Source organism: Dasypus novemcinctus, chromosome 26 (assembly GCF_030445035.2).
Source record: "Dasypus novemcinctus isolate mDasNov1 chromosome 26, mDasNov1.1.hap2, whole genome shotgun sequence".
NCBI lineage: Eukaryota > Metazoa > Chordata > Mammalia > Cingulata > Dasypodidae > Dasypus > Dasypus novemcinctus.
The window spans coordinates 10,121,495-10,139,694 of NC_080698.1; the positions used below are offsets into that span (position 1 = coordinate 10,121,495).

An 18,200-nucleotide genomic window follows, 5' to 3' on the forward strand; every position below is an offset into this window, starting at 1 on the left:
CAAGCCAGCCCACAGCAGGTATGGCCAGGCAGAGTAGGGTGTGGCACCGACCCTGGCAGGTGTGGGGGTGCCCGGGCTCCCTGCATGCCATGGTCGGTCCTGGTACAGGTCCTGACAGCGCTCACAGCAGGCACCAGCCATGTGGTGGTGGCAGACACAAAGGGCACACACCTGGCAGGGAGGAGGGTAGGATGAGTCTGCCTCCATCCCCCAGCCTGCTCACCCCCCTGGCCACAGGATACCCCTCCCGTGGCCCTCACCAGGCCTTCCACACTGGCTGGGGCCCAGGTGGTCATGGCATAGGCAGCTGCTGTAGGACACAAGCTCAAAGAGGGCACTGTAGTGAAAGTGGTGTCCTGAGTCCTCCCGGGGGCCTGTGGCTCAGTGAGTGCAGTTTGGAGTTCACACGGAGGGTGGTCACACGCAGGAGCTCTGGGGCCAGTCAGACCTCTGGCACCTTGATCCTCATCCCTCCACAGCTGGGACTGGGGGGGTCCTCCCCCTTCACTGCATCCTTGCAGACACCTCCTATAGCACCCACGCTCTGGGGCTCCCCATCCCCGCTCTCCTTGTTGCACCTTCCCAGGAGGAGTACAGCCTCCCATATGGTAAGGATTTCCAAACCCAGTGTCACTCCTGAGCTGTCATCTGCACAGCCTTCTACTTCCTGAACACCTTGTTCTGCCATCTCCAGGTACCTCAAACTTGCTGCCCTATTTAAGAGTAAAGGCTTCCACTCCCCAGCCCTTCTCCAAACTAGACATCTGCTTATCTGGCCAAACACTATCAAGTATTAAGTTTGCCTTTTTATCCACTATCATTTTCACCTTCACATCAGCTCCAAGCTGACAGTCAAGAAGAAAACAATCCGGTTTCCTATAAAATGGCTCCACTGAAATTTTTTGAAAGTCCCTGGGCCCAAGTGATTTCTCTTTCCCTGGTACCACTGTCTGCTCCCCACCAAGCACTGCCAGAGGATACCTGGCACAGGCGGGGCTTAACGGGCACATGTAGGGATGTAGGGATGGGCCCATGGCTCCTCTCTCTGCCTCAGGGTTTAGGTCAGTTACCAAATCTCTGTCAGACCTATCCCCTTCTTAGTAGATGCAGAAGCAACAGCTGCTGAGGGATCTGGGGTGGAATGCCAGGGTCAGGGTTAGCAGTTGGTAATGTCCGGGCCAAAGTGGACAAGAACAGCCTGCTGATATACAGAACAGGCTAGTCTGGGGTTTGTCCTACTGCACTGGTACCCTCCTAGTCTGGTTATAGGCTGCCCTGATGAATTATAGCTTTCGCTCCCATTCTTTAACAAGATTTCTACTTTTTAGGGAAAGGGTCACACCGAGATGCCTTGCTGCCACCCAGAGGCAGCTGCAGGAACAAAAGGGCATCAACTGAGGCCAGGGCAGAAGACAAAGGGACAGTGATGAGGACAGAGATAAGGTACAGTGATAGGGGACAGTGATGTGGACCCACAAAAGGGAGAGTTATGAGGGACAATGATAGGAGCAAAGATGGGGAAAGAATGGCAACCAGGCTGGCAGGGGTTCACTAATGGAGCAGGGATAAGGGACAGTGATGGGGAACAGGGGGGGGTGGTTGGCAGGGATCCACCACAGGGGGACCACAATACACAAGCATGATGGGACCGACCTGGGAGACAATAGTGGGGGACGGAGCTGGCTGATCAGTCAGCCTGCCCTGTCACCAGTCCACTGCCTCACTCCCCATCCCACCCCCAGCGAGTATCTGGCTCCACCCTGAAATGCAAGTATAGCATTAGCTGGGAGGAGCAACTACCCTGAATCTCAGGACCGTTACGGTCCTCCACCTGAATGGCCAGGTCCAAAAACCTGAAAATCACCTGAAGGGAAGCAGCAGACCTGAGCCTCTGGCTTCACTTCAGGACTCAATGTCCCCTCCCCTTGGGCCTGACCTTGCCCTCAGTGGAAGGCTTGGTGTCCACGCAGTGCTGGCCACAGGTGAAATCACTGATCTTGTGACTGGGACAGGATGGAGCCCAGGGAAAAGGCACGAGCAGTTGTGGGCAAAGTGTCAATACATGTGCGAGGATCGGCCCTGGTCTGGATGCTCGAGGGACATAGCTGCTGGGCAGAATGTCTGGAGACAGTAGGGAGGCCTTAGGTCGCTAGGGAAAATATCCACTGGTGGCTATCGTGGAGAGGCCACAGGGCCAGTCAGAGCTTGCTGAGCAAGCCTTTAGGCTAGGGCTCTGGGTCACCTTGAAAGTCATGACAGGGTGGGTGAAGCAAAGGTACCTTTTAAGTCAAGCTGGATGGTGACATTCTCAACACATACAGCCACAAGTAGTAGTCAGTGACCAGGCTGTGACCCCAGACCCTCACACAGGCCAAATGGCGCCCTCACTGCTCTGCCTGCCACCAGGTCTCACCACCATGGCCACTCCGGGAGAGCACATTCTCAATGCCATGGCTTCCCTGGGTCCAAGAGTCACAATAGAAGCAATTCTTGGAGTCCCTGAGGAGCGCCCAAGGAAAACGACTGGCAGGTGGTGCCTGATCAGGCCCAAATCCAAAATTCCACAGCATGTGCCTGTCCCTCCAGCCTCCAGCAATGACCTGGACTCCTGCACGGCTGAACCTGCCCAAGATGCGTAAATGACAGTCCCGATACCCAATACCACCACCCTGAGCCACACTCTCCTCCCCACCTGTAGGTGACTGAATGAATCCAGTAGTTCTCAGGGGTCCGGAGGCCACAGGTGGATGAGGCTTGCAGGTTCTGGCTACAGTCAACAACCAGGTTGCCAGCAGGAGGGCAGCAGCTGCTGCTTGAGCAGCCAGTTAGCAGAAGCATGTCTGACACCTCCTGGGCAACAGTTCTGGGAGCCTGGACTCGGGAGGTATAGTCCAAGTAGACAGTAGGAGTAACCCCTACTGTATCCCCACACCATAGAGGCCTGGAAATTCTTTCTCCCGCTCTGGCCGGCTGCCTGGGAAAGAGTCAACCCCTTACCTATCAGTGGTGGCAGCAGAATTGGAAGGAAGTGGCCCAGACAAAATGGGGGTCTTGGGCACTGGAATCAGGCCTGAGACAATGCAGAGTGGGCTCCAAGCCAGACCACCCCTGAGGAGCTGAGTGTGGACCCCAGGACTCACACAGTGGGTGGAAGCAGAGCCACCAGAGACAGGAACACACAGGGTGGTGGGGGCAAGGGGGTGCCCAGAGCCCGGGGAACAAAGAGGAGAAGACATTAATAGCAACCACCAGATGCAGAAGAAAGGACAGGAGGGAGACACCAAGAAGCACGCAGAGCCTCTGGACAGGTCCAACATCCAGGCCAGCAGGCGATAGTGGGGCCCTGGATTGGACAAACTCGGAGAGGCATAAAGGATCCAATTCTCATTCAGATGATTCTTCCACCCCCAGCCTTGAAAGGCTGCTTGTCTCTAGGCGCCCCTGGGGAACGTGTCCCCCTCCCTGCTGGACACCTCAGTCACTATTCAGCCTGGGCAGCTGGCAACAGATTGGCAGATGGATGGGGCAGCTACTTCTGCCCCCTTCCCAAATCAGGGAAGGCCTACTCTGCCTGCAACATACAGCCTTTTCATGGGGGTGCTGGGGCATGCTGAGGCTGGAGGGCAGAACCTGGGAGTAGACAGCATGCAGCCCATGCAGAAAGCACTGCTGATGGTAGGTGGCCATTGTGGAAATTCTCCTGGCTCTGCTATTGCAGGTTTCCAGCCCACCCACAGAAAAAATTTCTTGGTGAGTAGGCGCAGCCTCTGTGACCCCAAAAACGAGAGAGCCCCAGGCTAACTCAAGTTCCAGTCCCTCATCACCACTTGGGGAAATTGAAGCTAGTCACTCTCTCCAGAAAGGAAAGCAGGTGGGAATGGCAGAGCCAGTTTAGACTTGCGCCTGCCCCAGACAAACCTGGGCAAAGCCTCAAAGGTTCAGCCAGACAAGGCCAGGCTGTCTGCTCAGTCCCTGGGGAGCAGTGCCACAAAGGCCCCCTTCCCTGGCCTAGAAATCTGCTGGTCATGAGCTTCCTTAGAGCCACCTATTACACCCCTGCAGGGGCCTGTCTGGACACTGAACCAGCAGTCTCAAGGGGAGTTGACCAATCTCAGAGAGGTTCTGGCCCCCACCCCGCCAGTCTTCAAGGGATGTCCCCTACACACCCACAGAACTAGCCAAGGAGATGACGCTGCTGCTCCAAGTTGTCCCCCATATCTCCAAAGGAGCCTAGGAGCTGCCCACTCCTACAAGACCACCCATCATCCATCACTCACACTGATGACCTGCTGCAGGCTACCAGGACCCCCTCGTTTGTTCCTGGGACCACTTTCCTTATTTGCTCAAGTAGGACTAACCAGAGCCAGACACACACACACACACACCATGGAGGGTGGGCAGGGACACACACACACACACACACACAATGGAGGGCAGGCAGGGACACACACACACACACACACACACACATATCCTGGGACCACTTTCCTTATTTGCTCAAGTTGGACTAACCAGGGCCACACACACACACACACACACACACACACACACACACCATGGAGGGTGAGCAGGGAGACTGGCTGGTGGAAAGGTATAAAACGTGATCGATGCAACAGTGAACATACAACTTGAAGAGTAACAAGTCATGGTGCATCGCACCATGAGAACACCCCTCCCGCCCACCCGCCCGCCCAACCAACCAACCCACCCCATACCCTCCAGTCTTTGAAAGGAGGTTGGTGGTCGCCCGGGCCCTGGAGAGGCACCCGGAGTCCTTGGGCTTGTGGAGTCCACGGGCATTGCACACTGCTGGCCACACAAGCGGCGAGGCTCAGTCTCTTGAACACTGCTGTGTGAGGAATCAGGATGTGGAGTATGGCAGCAGCGGCTGGAGGCGGATCACCGGGGACAGGTTCACACGGAGGATCTGTTGAGCCTGCTGCCGTACCTCATCATCTGAAGACTTCCTGTCAACCTTGATGGCCCGGAACTTCAGCAACTTTGCTGTGGCAGGCCTTAGCCGCACCTTCGGGGATCGGGGTCCAAGACATGTTCTCTTCCGGGGAGAAAGCCCCTTTGCCTCCTCGGCCCTTTTCCGCTTCTGTCCCACAATCTCAGGATGGCTTTTCTGGCCTCTCCTCGCAGTCCTGGCCTGAAGAGACCCTTTGGGCCTACCTCTGCCCCTGGGCTTGGTCCGAGTCACCTTGGCCTTGATTCGCGCAACGTTGGCTTTATTACGTGCTGCCTTGGATTTGGCCTTGGCCTTGTCCCGTGCTGCCTTTGTCTTGGCCTTGATTTGTGCCATCTTGGCCTTAAGCCGCGCCACCTTGGCTTTGGCCCGGGCCTTGGCCTCCTTAGCTTTGGCCCGGGCCTGGGCAGCTTTGGCCTGAGTCTGAGCCACTGTGGCTGAGGCAGTCTTGGCCAATGTTCGAGCCACCTTTACCTGGGTACGAGCAGCTTTGGCCACTGTTCGAGCCATCTTGGTCTGGGCTGTTTTGGTACCCAAAGCAGAGCTCCCTTTCACTCGTGAGCCACCAAGTGACCCCGTGGCTTTGCAGGTCTTGCTCTGGGGCCCAGAGCCTCGTCGGGGTCCGGCCCTGGGGGTTTTGTGAGTCAGACACTTGGAGCCCTTGTTTGTGGTTTTTCTGGGAACCTTGGGCCGGGGATTCCCCAAACCTTTCCCTGGACCTTTCTGCAGCTTCAGGGAAGAGTCCTCAAGTGACAGCTGCAGTGACTGTGCCTTGTGCTTGGCACTCAAGCAGGGCATGGGGGTCTTTAGTGGAACCAGAGCCTCAAGAACGACAGAGAGTCGCATGGCAGGGTAGACGCCTGGGTAGAGGTGGGTAGGAAAGCCCACTGCGGCACCCTGGGCCTGGCCAGCACTTGACTGCTTCAGGGAGCTCAGCAGCAGGTTGGTGGTAGCATGCTTGGCAAGGGATGGTGTGGACGCTTTGGCGAGCCTGCCAGAAAGTGGCATGGGGAGAAGTGTGGCCCGACTTGCAGGCAGCCGCACAGCAGTTCGGGGAGCACTGGCTGGTGGTGATATGGCAGCTGGGGTAGGGGCACGAGCCTGCAGCTTTGTCTGGCTTGGAGGGCTGGCTGTACACGAACTGTAGCCATAGACATCGCCACTGCGCAAGACAGTGGGCTGGAAGCCATCATCCCGCAGGCCCTGTAGGAAGGCCACAAGCTGGGCCTCTGTGGCACTGAGATCTTGACTCATAGGATTAAAGACAAGTAGCGCCTCCTCCAGGGCTTTCTTCCCTGCCGTGGAGATACGCGACCAGGAGTGCACAGCTTTCTCCTCCACATGCTGCACCACCACGCTCATGGCATTGGGCACTGCTGATCTGCCTGGGTGTCCGCAAACCAGCGCTTGGCACCTCCAATGTTAGAGGAAAAGAGTCAGTAAGAATGGCACTGAGATAAGGGGCCAGGGCAGGTAGACAGGTTAATTAGGGTCCACACTTTTCAAAATATCAATTAACATCAAAGGGTGTGGCCAGAGTGAATGAATCACTCCCTGGGTCAGAGTAAGTTTCTTCAGAATACAGGCACAGAAGCTTCTGAGAGCTATTCTAACTGTTCTGTGCTGGACCCTGGGAAAGATTTGGGCCTATCCCTTTTTAATTCAAGTTTTTATTTTCTGAGGTCGGAAATATAGTATTACATTCAGTTCGGAAACACAGGTGATTATCCCTGTCCTCAAGGCACCCAGTCCTGAAGGCAAGACAGGGCCACTATTACAGGTTCTTGGGAGCACACAGTAGCACCCAGCTCAGCTTGCCAGTGGATTAGGGAAGGATTCCTAAGAAAAGCAAAACCTAGCTTGGATATGAGTAATGAAATGGGAGAAAACCAGAAAATGGGGGCAAAAAGGGGAAGAGCCTGTTCAATGGCTCCAAGGTGAGAAAGAGGAAGGCATACTTAGGGTGGCTGGAATCTGAAGTCAGGGCTGGGCATCTAGCTGGAAAAACAGCCTTGAATGCTGCAAAGAAGGCCAAGACTTTATGCCCAATGTCATGCCCATTTCTGTTCCTCCAGCTCTCCTGGTGTTCAGGTGTCATGGGGGGAAATCTCCCTGCCCATTGGAGGGTCTGCTTTCATAGTTCCCAGACAGGCTACTCAGCAGTCCAAGTCCTAGCCCTAGAGTCATGGAGACCAACTCCAAGGAAAGAGCCAGATTCTTCTTCAAAAACAAATGAAAAAGCTGATCAGCAGCAGGTGCCACTGACATCTTTAGGCAACGCAACAGCCCAAGGGCCAGGAAGCTAGATCATGGGTCCAGGGTCTGAGGACAGTGGGAGCTAAAGGCTTCAAATGGAAAGGTGAGTGCCAAGTGAACATTAGAGAGCTGAGCTGTCCTAAACTAGGGTTTGGAGGGCTACAAACCTTGGTACAGCCTAGATGGAGAGCTCTCCCAACACCCAAGTCTGCCACAGATCTCTGAAGAAGCAGTGGCCATCAATCATGACTAACATCTGACACCCAACCCAGCATGAGGACTCCCTACAGTAGGAGACAGCTCCCCTGAGGCTTCTGGAGCATTAAAAGATCAGCAGTGATGAGGTAGCTCCCTGGGGCCTGAACGCGCATCTGCACAGCTCCTTCCCACCGCCCTAATAGGGCAGATGAAGCCTCCAGAATCCCTGGAGGAAGTGCCCTGGGGCTCTTTGTTTGGAAACATTCTTGGATCCTCAGGTGTCTGGGGCACTTCCGCTCTCCAGAGGCCCTTCTCCAAGCACAATCCTTGCACGTGACTTTAGTTCCTTTATTTAACTTTTTTTCTTTCTGAGGAGCTGTAGTTCCCAGGGCGGTTAACTATAAAATAGGGAGGGGCCTGTTAGCCCCTCTCCCTCCGGCGCAGACACTGGGGACTCTTTCACCGAAGTCGGTCTGGGCTATCAGAAAGGGTGTCCTGGGCCTACCAAGAGGTTCGGGTCGAAGATTCTGCAGCCGGGTCCCCGACTTCCCTTCACACGTGCCCTCCGGGGAAACTGACAAGAGAATGGGGAGCAGATGCCCCATCCAAGCCTCGACCTGGGTGGGGGTGGGAGCTAGCTAAGGGTAGGCAGGGACCCTCGGGGTGGGGGTCCCCGTCCCTAGGTCCGGAACCACGGGTCTAAAAATGGGGTGGTCCTGACGGCCAAGCAAAGCGCGTGTCGGGTGGGGCAGGCCCGGTGGGGGCCGCGGGGCCCCAGGGTGGGGCCATGGGCGCAGGGTGGGGGTGGGAGGGGTCTCGGCCGGGCCGGCGGAGTCGGGGAAGTCTTGATCGCCTGGCCCGCCCGCCTTGCTGCCCCGCAGACAGCCACTCCACGGTATGACTAGGCCCGCGGCCCCAACCTACCGGCGCCGCCGCGGAGACCCAAGACGCGCCTCTGCGCCGCCTCCGCTGCTCCAACATGGCCGCCCGCTGCGCGCCGGAAGTGCGCGGGCATTTCCGCTTCCGGGACCCAGCCCGCCCCAGTGACCTTTGACCCACCAGACCCCTTTACCCCTGCCAAAGTCTGGGAGCGGTGCAGGATGGGCACCAGGGAGGGCTGCCTGGAAGTGGTGGCCACAGGGACCGCTCCAGTCCCCACCCCCGGGCCTGTTTGGGAGTCCTGGAGCAGAGGCACCCTGGATGTGGCCTTAGGCAGGACCGCGCTGGAAGCCGGCTAGGACTGGATTGGGGGGCTTGACTGACAGCCTCCTCCGGAGGACCTGGTGGTGCAGCGCCTGCTTGGCAGGCAGCCCAGCAAAACCCAAACCAACCTCCGCCCTCCGGTTTGCCTGCAGCCCCTGACAAGGTCTATCCCTGTTTCAGGAGTATGCCTGTTAGAAGGGGCGCGACCCCGATCCAGGGCTGTCAGCAAAGGGCTCCTTTGTTGTGCAGGGGTATCCCTTCTGGCGATTGGCAGGCCTTTCTCCTGGCATGAAAGGCCGGTGTGCACGTAAGATCATACGTGGTTTTGAGTCCCAGCACACCAGGGGGGTCCTAAGTGTGGTTTTCCATGTGTGTGCATGGATGTTGTGGGGGTAGGGGGCTTGGCCTAGCCTTTGGCCGTCAGAGGCAGGACCAGGAAGTTCTGCCTCCAGTCGGAACTCTACCTAGAATCCCTGTCATTTTGCCTAAGAGACCAAGACCTCAGTCTTCCAACCAGTTCCCCGGGGCCAACACAGAGCAAAGTCATGTGACCTGTGGTGGTGGAAGCTAACCATACAGTGTATTAGGATCAGGTGGGATGAGGTGGGGAGAGATTACAGGGTCATTCCAGGTGCCAGACCTTGTTCCCCTTTTAAAATCTGAAGGGCTTTGTGGGACACATGCTCCCACACAACGTCTCTCCTGGCTGCCACCTCCAACACTGATATAGGAGAGACCTGGTAAGGATGCTCTGGCTGGAGTCCAAAGACTAGTTTCTGAGTTACTGGGAGCAGTTCCTCAAAAGCATCCTTAGCCTTTGGCCCAAAGCCCTATTACTGCTGTCTTGGCCTTAAGACCAGTCCCACCCCGGGGTACTGAAGACATGAGCCTCTGGAGGTTGTACATAATACTGAAGGGGGAAGGAGCTCTTTGGACACCCACATGCCAAAATGCACATTGATAGGGCAAGGGGGTGAAAGACACAGTGCCATCTCAATAGGTTACATCAAAAAGGGGCTCAATAAAAACTTGGGGTGAACTAAAGAAAAGAAACTCATTGTGATTGTATCTGGATTTTGTTTGTTGGCTTCCTGCCTCCTCTAGAATGTCATCTCCATGGCAGCAGGCACCATACCTATCTCCTTCACTGCTGTTCCCCAGTGCCCAGCATACAGTAGGCCCTCAAAAAGTGCTTTCTGAATTTAAAATATGAATGAATGAACAGATACACCAGAGTCAGGAATGGCACACCTCTCTGCCACCTCTTACCATCTTCAGAAAGGACTAGTCAGTGCAGTAAAGAAAAATAAATTATAACAATTGGGGAAAAAAATGGGGAAAATAATATGTATAGGTAATATATCGTTTTATTTTTTATTTTATTTTTTTGTTTAAATGTCTATTTTTAAAAGCATGGTTAGAAAAAATATCACAGGGAATGGATGTGCCTTAAGCAGTTGGGTGCCTGCCTCCCACATGGAAGGTCCCAGGTTCAGTTCCTGGTGTCTCCTAAAGAAGACAAGCAGATGCAACTAGCTGATGCAACGAGCAGACAAAACAAGCAGACACAATGAGCAGGAAGCAGGTGTGGCTCAAGCAGTTGGGCACCCGCCTCTCATGTGGGAGTTCCCAGGTTCAGCTCCCAGTACTTCCTAAAGAAGACGAGCAGGAATAACAAGCAGACAGATGAGGGAGCCATCTGGGGGGGCGATATTAAAGACAATATAAGTAAGTGTCTGAACATAAAACAAAAAATTCGACAGTTTTCATATGCGTCAACAATAGCCAGGGGAAGCAGATGTGGCTCAAGCAATTGGGCTCCCATCTACCATATAGGAGGTCCAGGGCTCAATACCCAGGACCTCCTGGTGAAGGCAAGTTGGCCAGTGTGGTAAACTGGCCCATGAAGAGTGCTGGCCCACATGGAATGCTGACCTGCACAGGAGTGCTGGCCCATGCAGAGAGCTGGCGCAGCAAGATGACGCAACAAAAAGAGACACGGGAGAGATAATAGGAGATGCAGCAGACTGGGAAACTGAGATGGCACAAGAAAATGATCGCCTCTCTCCCACTCTGGAAGGTCCCAGGATCGGTTCCCAGAGCTGCCTAATGAGAATACAAGCAGACACAGAAGAACACATAGGAAATGGACACAGAAGGCAGATAATAGAGGGAGGGAAGTGAAATAAAACAAACCAACCAACAAACAAACAGAAAATAGCCAGATAAAATATACAGTGTAACAAAATGAAAACAGAACTAGTAGAAAAAAATATATGCTTTCCAGACTGGAGGGAGGGGGAATACTAATGAGAAACCCTGTACCAGGGCATTCTCCAGGGAGAGGAAGAGGCTTTGACATTCTCCCTGGCCTTGGGTCTCTCCATCCCTGCAGTAGTTCAACACCATCTTTATCAGGGGAGAGAGAGGCAAAATCCAGATGGAGTCCCCACTAATCATCCATTCCCTGCTCTGAATACCAGGGATTTCTGAAGCTGGTGCTAGGGCTAGAATCATCTGCTTTGTCCTCAGGAGAAGGCCCAGCCTCCCAAGTATAGCTTATATGATCCTGAGGGGTGGACACAGGACTTATGTCCACCTGAGCAGAGAGAGCTGATGGAGGTCTAGATGTGGGTGGGGAAAGCAGCAGCTTGGCAGGGATCGCCTCAGGAGTGGGGCTATGTGCCCGGTAGAAACTGAGGCCAAGTCCTGAGGAGCTACTCCCTGAGGAAGGAGAGGAAGCAGGGCTTGCAAAAGACCCCAAGGAGAATGAAACAACTATATGAATAAAAGTTTAAATCAGATTTAAAAAAAAAAAAAGACTCCAAGGAGAAGCAGGACAAGCAGCAGAAGGAGCCAACAGCACAAGGGTGAAGTTTTGAAGATGCCAGCAAGATTTTGGGACCACAGGAACCCCAAATCTTAGCTAAATGTTGTTCCATGGTGACTTTGGCAAGAAAATGTTGGGAAAGCAGTGGCGGCAGACATGAGGTGGTGGACAAAAAAGTTGGGTCCTTTGAGGGCAAGAGTGTGACAGAGGTTGGTGGGAGGAATGGAGGGACCTTGGGTGTTCAGAGAGCTCTAAGGGCGGAAGGACTGTAAGCAAGAGGGGCGGGGGCTAGGACAGACCACAGAGGGAAATGTGAGAGGGTCTGCTGGGCGGTGTGAGCACCCATGAGGGGAAGCACAATGCTCCAGGTGAGGATCAAATCAGGGAATGGGATGGGGGAAGGGAACTTGGAGTCAAGTTCTCTGCAGTCTACAGCCAGCCTAGGCACCAGCATTACTTCACAGGCCCTGGACTCTACCAGAAGGCTCTCTGTCTGGTCTCTGGGAGGGCTTTGCCCATATCCTGGGCAGGCCAGAAGTCAGGCAGGCAGGGAATTAATGTCCCCAAGCAGCTTTCAACCATTATTGATGGGGATTTGAGGAGGAGTAAATCCGTTCCCCTTGCTCTTGGGGGGGAGGGGGGGAGGAGCAATAACACTAGATCCATGTTTTATACTGGCTCCCGAAGCCCCAGCAGGATTTGGCCCCAGTTACCCAAGTGGTAACTTGCTCAATGACATACCCTTTACTGGCTCCTTTCCCTGTCTCCTTGCCACTCCTCTGCCAGTGCTTCTTGTCCTCACCTCCCACATTAACTACATGCACTCACATCTTTGTTTACATGTCTGCTTCTGCCAAAACCAAGACTGTCCTTAAAAGGGGGACAAGGCAATGAGTAGTCACAGACAACCGCAAGGACCTTGACCTCTTCTCACAGGTAACCACTGACCTGGAAGAACGGGTGACCCGATTTGGAGACTCAGCAGGTACTCTGAATGCTTAGAGGAGAAGGTGGGCCAGTCTGGGTCTGAGGTTGGTAGGACCCTGCTACACCAACTTGCTCTTACCTGACCTCAGCGTTGGCTGAAGGCCGGTCCAAGATTCCGAAGATGACAGTCACAAGTGCCTGTGGCCCCAGAGTGGCCCAGGCCTTCGACCCTACAGGGCGCTCTTCCTGGGAGGACCGTTGGCTTGAGTTCCTCATGCTCTGCTCAGGGCTACCCCTCCTCCACTGCCACCCGTACCCCCTCCCCAGAGACGTGGACGGGCCTGTCACCGTCTACACTGCCACCCCTGCTGGCCTCAGGGTGCACGATAGGAGCTACTCAGCCCTACTGTGTGGGCAAAGGTCGTTGCAGCCGGCTGCCCCCACCAAATCCCAACCAAATCCCAATTCTAGACACCTCCAGGGGGCGCCGCCGCGAGCCCCGCTGCTCCGCCGCCAGCCCCGTGGCCCCCAAGCTGGGCGGGCTCCGCTGCCCGCGCTCCCGGGCTGAATCCAGCCGTTTCGAACAGCCCCCCACGGTACACGTGCAGCGCCGCTTCCCGCAGCCTCATTTCTGCCCCCGGCCGAGGCAGATCCGGGGCAAGCCCGTGGTCCACATGTCCGTCTGTCTCGCCACCTGTTTGTGTGACTGTGGCTTGGCGCGCCCTGCTCCGGCCGCGGCAGGTTCAGGGTTAAGGCGGGAGGAGATTTTCCCGAGTCGGTGGGGGAGCAAGGGGCGGACCCGGTCCAGCCCCGCCCCGCGCCGGAGCCGAGCCGGAGCCCCGCCGGAGCCCGGCTTCAGCCCCAGCCGGAACCGGTGCCAGCAGAGCCGGAAGAGCGGACCCCGAGCCGTGGAGGCGCCGGAGCCTCGTCTGGTCAGTACTGCGGGTGTCGCGCTCAGGGGAAGTTTGGGGCGCGGGGCGCAGAGCCCTAGGCGCGCTTCGCCGGACCTGCCCTCCCACCCCGGTGAGCAGGGTGCGAAGTTTGGGGCCAGGAGGCCCTCGAGCCAGGGATCCCAGGAGTGTGATCCTCCCGGGAAAGGGGAGCCGGGGGAACTTGGGGGTCAGCGGTTAGGGGCCCCCATTGGTCCAGCTGCCCGTTCCTGATGGGAGATCCTGTGCCCTGGGACTCCAGAGTCGCATGCTAATTGGATCCCAGAACCACTCCCTCACCCCCACCCCCAATTCTGTACACCAGGGAATCTGGCCTGAGGGGATGGGAAATGGGCAACCCCCTGAGAGCAGACTTCACAGAGGGAGTGTGGGACCCTGGTGTCCAGCCCCTCAGTACTAAGCTCCCCCAGGACCCTGACCTTTTGGATGTAATAGGTGAACCTTGTGGGCTGGTTCCCAAGGACACTAGTAAGGGTACTCTGAGGCTGGCACCTGGACGCAGGCTGGGGACCCTGACTGGATCCCAGGCTGCCCAGGACACTGGAAGCCAGTGAGGGGGAGGATGCAGGAAGACCTCTCAGGCAGGGCCAACATGAGGGTTGTCGAAGGAATCCCAGTCACCTAACTTCCCACCTAGACCCATATTTGGCTAAGGAGTTCCTTGGTGAGAACAGGGAGCAGGGACAAGACTCCCAACGTGCTTGGGTGTCTGGGAGTCTGCCCTCCTTTCCACTCCAGGAGGGCCTCAAAAATGATAGCTAGAGGGGGTGGGTCCTCTCCCTGCGCTGATTCCAGCTTTAGGCTACTCATCTTTCCATGAGGGAGTGGTCGGTGGCCCTGACCCTTTGTTTTCCCTCTCCTTCAGGTGAAGGGAAGGTCCTTGGACTGGCCAGACACCCCTTTAACGGCTGTGGCAGAGTCAAGATGAGGCCCCATCCTGTTCCCCATTGAGGCCTGCAGCCTGAGCAGATAGCATGGCCCAACACTGGCAGTGAACACCATGGCTGCAGGAGGGGGCCGGGCCTTTGCTTGGCAGGTGTTTCCCCCCATGCCCACCTGCCGGGTATATGGCACGGTGGCATACCAGGACAGGTACCTGCTGGTGTTAGGGGGCTGTGGCCGGGCTGGACTGCCCCTGGACACTGCCGAGATACTGGACCTGGCCTCACACACATGGCTAACACTGGCACCCCTGCCCACTGCCCGGGCTGGTGCTGCTGCCGCAGTGCTAGGCAAGCAGGTGCTAGTAGTGGGTGGCGTGGATGAGGGCCAGAGCCCGGTAGCTGCTGTGGAGGCCTTCCTGGCTGACGAGGGCCGCTGGGAGCGTCGGGCCACCCTCCCTCAGGCAGCCATGGGGGTTGCAACTGTGGAGAGAGGTGAGTGTCCCTAGGTTTGGGTCCTGAGGGTATTCAGCCAACCTCCCAAGGAAGGTCCCTCAGCTACCCCAGTACCCTTCATTCTCTTCTGACTTGGTTCCTTATTCTCAGAGACTGGACAAGAGCTGTAATTTTCCTGGCTGTCTTCAATATGGCCTTGCCTCCTGTACCCTCCATGGCCCAGCAGTAGTCTTCCCTTAACTGCTTTGGCAGTTAGACGTAGAGGGCAGAGCCAGGCTGGTCCCCAGGGTGATGGAAGTTCCCAGCCACCTCCTTGCCCCTTTCCTCATTTGTAGGAGTCAGGGGTCAGGGTGATCTGGTGACTCCCAGTTATATTCCCTGAGTAGAGGGAGGGGAGCAGGGCCGAGCAAGGGCTCAGACCCCGTTCCCCCCACACTCCTCGAGCCCAAGTTGGATAAAGGCCAAGCTGGCCTAGGGAGAGTTGCCATAGAAATCCCAGGCTAACTGACCCACTTCCCCAAGGCCCTCAGAAGTAACCCCAGCTGACCCTGAGGGCTGACACAGGGCAAGAACCTACTCTAGGGAAAGGGCATGGTGCAGGGTACTAGCAGGGATCCTGGGGCAGAAGGCTTATAGCCAGGAGCCCTCACCCTGCAAGTGCCCATGCAGTCAGTCCCAAGCCGCTCTCCCAGGTTCCTGTCTGATCCCTAGAGCCCCCTCCCCAGACTGAGCTCCATGTTGAGCAGATCCCAGTATGCCCCCCACCCTGGACTTAAATTGCCCTCCCCCCCCACCAGGGAACCTCCCACTTTGTGGCCTCAGGTCTGACCACTAGTCCAGGCCAGCCCTGCTTGGATGCCAGAGGCGGTTGCCATAGCATCTCCAGGGAGACCGAGCAGATTATAATTAGATCGTCTGCCTCCTGCTCTTCATTCAGCAGGGCCCTGGCCAGAGTGGGAATCCCAGCTCTCCCTTCCCCCACTTTATGTAGGCAGGCAGGCTTCTGCTGCTAGAGAGGGGTGCCACAGGCACCTGGGTTCCTGGCCACCTCCAGGCCTACCCAGAGTGGCTATCAAGATGGGGGTGCCCAGCCACTACTGGGGTACAGTCTGAACCCTTCTTTTCTGTGCAGATGGTATGGTGTATGCTCTGGGGGGAATGGGCCCTGACACGGCCCCCCAGGCCCATGTACGGGTATATGAGCCTCGCCGGGACTGCTGGCTTTCGCTACCCTCCATGCCCACGCCCTGCTACGGGGCCTCCACCTTCCTGCATGGGAACAAGATCTATGTCCTGGGTAAGGGCCTGGGGGCTGTGGGCAAGGGGCTCAGGCTCCAGAAGTCCCTAACGTTGTAGGTTGGGTGGAGTAGGGATCAGTCTCCTTCTGGGATGGCCCAATAAGAGCAGCTTTGTTGGGGTAAATCAGGCCTGCTCCGAGGCCCTGACCTCTGGTGACCTTGCTGGGGTTAGAAAATCAAACACCACTGCCCAAGGTTTTGTGGGGTGGATGATCCATGCTATCGTGTTCATCTGTGTGTGGGAGGCTGGGGTGGGCAGTGGTGAAGGCTCAGCAGCCTGGCTAGTGAGAGGAGCCTGCCAGGCCCCCCCCAGGCTCCCTCCCAGGTCCCCCAATTCCATTGGCAGGGGGCCGTCAGGGCAAGCTCCCAGTGACTGCTTTTGAGGCCTTTGATCTGGAGGCCCGTACCTGGACCCGACACCCCAGCCTGCCCAGCCGCCGGGCCTTTGCCGGCTGTGCCATGGCCGAAGGCAGCATCTTTAGCCTGGGTGGCCTGCAGCAGCCAGGGCCCCACAATTTCTACTCCCGTCCGCATTTTGTCAACACTGTGGAGATGTTCGACCTGGAGCATGGTGAGCAGCGGCTGTCCTGGGCTGTCCTCCCATTCTCCGTGGGTTGGAGAGGTGCAGTGTTGGGGTGTGGACTAGATCTGACCTCCCCTCTCCTGCAGGGTCCTGGACCAAGCTGCCCCGCAGCCTGCGCATGAGGGATAAGAGGGCCGACTTTGTGGTTGGCTCCCTTGGGGGCCACATTGTGGCCATTGGGGGCCTTGGTGAGTCTTTGTGTGGCTAGGGGTTAAAAGGGGGCCCAGGACAGGAAGAAGTAGCCCCCAGCTTGATTACCACTTCCTGCCCTTCTCCAGGCACTCCCAGGATGAGGGTTTTGTGAGCTTTTGTTCCCTATCCATCATACAAGCAGGGTGTGGTCTGTTACCTGTTGGCCTGACTGGGGGCCTTGTACCAACAGGGACCTAGGAGAAAGGAGCAGGACAAATGACTGCTGAATGCACAGCTTAGCGGACAAATAGAAACAGGAATGGATGAATGAATGAGTGAATGAATGAATCACGGATGAACGAGAGCCATGAGGAACAAGGCCCTGATAGCCCATCCTGGATGCCATTATGGAGTCATCCTCTGGGATAGGGGAGTGAAAGGACCTGGAGCCCCTGCAGCCTGTGGCCTTTACAATGTGCTGTCTCCTTCCTGCAGGAAACCAGCCATGCCCTCTAGACTCCGTGGAGGGCTTTAGCCTTGCACGACGGCGCTGGGAGGCACTGCCCGCCATGCCCACAGCCCGCTGCTCCTGTTCCAGCCTGCAGGCTGGGCCCCGGCTGTTTGTCATTGGGGGTGTGGCCCAGGGCCCCAGCCAAGCTGTGGAGGCGCTGTGCCTGCGTGATGGAGTCTGAAGGCCCAGTGAGACTGGTTCACTGGGACGGTTCAATACCAGAGGCAGATGACTGAGGCTGCTTTTACTGCTGAGGAAAACTCACTGTGGCTCTGTGAGATGAGGCAGGCACCGGGGTGGGCACTTGAGGCACTGTTTGGGGACTGGGGGGGGGGATGTGTCTTTAGCACATGACATATATATGCTCATATCCACTGTTACCATCGTTCCTTCACAGACCACACCTAGCTCCACTCTTGCTCCTAAGCCTACTGGGCCCTCCATCCAGCTGGGGAATAGAGCATGGGGTGGGCAGGAAGCTGGCCTCATGCCCCACAGGGTCAGTGCCTACCTGGGGTTGACCAAGCCTACTCCAAAGGCCGTTCCTGAAAAATCCTAGCTGCTAGCCTGCCCTGACCCAGGAAAGTTCAGAGAGGGTCAGGGACACAGAGAATGGAGGAGAGGACGCAGGAACTGCCAGAGGGCCAGAGGAATGCTGCTTTGGGCTCTCTGCACTGCCGGCTGTGTGTTCTTGGGCTAGTCATTTCACCTCTCTGTGCCTCAGCATCCTCATCTGTAAATGGGGATCTCTGAACCTTTCCTGCCCTACCTACCTCACAGGGCTGTTGTGAGGACCCAGGAAGTTCAGACATGGAAGTAAATGTGCTGCTAAAATCTGGTGTGTGGCCCCTGGTTTATACTCCTGTGTTGCCCCTGAAGCCCCTGGCCCTCCTTTGGGGGCCTCAACTCTCTCAGGGTTGAGGGCCCAGAAGTTGCCTCTGTTCCCAAAGCGATTCGGTGCCTAACCCTGTCTAGGTCCCTTCTCCTTTGGTGATATGGGATAATG

At 56.4% G+C, this 18,200-nt stretch overlaps 2 protein-coding genes across 2 annotated transcripts; one reads left to right on the forward strand and one right to left on the reverse strand.

Moving 5' to 3' along the window:
* Positions 1-4,581: 4,581 nt before the first annotated feature.
* CCDC71 (coiled-coil domain containing 71) lies at positions 4,582-8,407 on the reverse strand. Its single transcript, XM_004451907.4, has 2 exons — positions 8,348-8,407; positions 4,582-6,383 (listed from the first exon to the last, which is right to left on the reverse strand). Exon 2 carries the CDS (start codon positions 6,329-6,331, stop codon positions 4,862-4,864), a length of 1,470 nt encoding a protein of 489 aa, XP_004451964.1. The 5' UTR covers positions 6,332-6,383; positions 8,348-8,407; the 3' UTR covers positions 4,582-4,861.
* A 4,509-nt stretch (positions 8,408-12,916) lies between these two features.
* KLHDC8B (kelch domain containing 8B) lies at positions 12,917-18,028 on the forward strand. Its single transcript, XM_004451904.4, has 6 exons — positions 12,917-13,315; positions 14,199-14,709; positions 15,803-15,967; positions 16,315-16,539; positions 16,638-16,739; positions 17,179-18,028. Exons 2-6 carry the CDS (start codon positions 14,334-14,336, stop codon positions 17,373-17,375), a joined length of 1,065 nt encoding a protein of 354 aa, XP_004451961.1. The 5' UTR covers positions 12,917-13,315; positions 14,199-14,333; the 3' UTR covers positions 17,376-18,028.
* The last annotated feature ends 172 nt before the right edge of the window (positions 18,029-18,200 follow it).

Excerpts from the sequence above, each read along its gene's own strand:
- CCDC71 (XM_004451907.4), bottom strand. The coding sequence starts at position 6,331 with ATGAGCGTGGTGGTGCAGCATGTGGAGGAGAAAGCTGTGCACTCCTGG.
- KLHDC8B (XM_004451904.4), top strand. The coding sequence starts at position 14,334 with ATGGCTGCAGGAGGGGGCCGGGCCTTTGCTTGGCAGGTGTTTCCCCCC. Across the intron at positions 14,710-15,802 it reads GGTTGCAACTGTGGAGAGAG|ATGGTATGGTGTATGCTCTG; the intron begins GTGAGTGTCCCT and ends TTTTCTGTGCAG. Across the intron at positions 16,740-17,178 it reads TGTGGCCATTGGGGGCCTTG|GAAACCAGCCATGCCCTCTA; the intron begins GTGAGTCTTTGT and ends TCCTTCCTGCAG.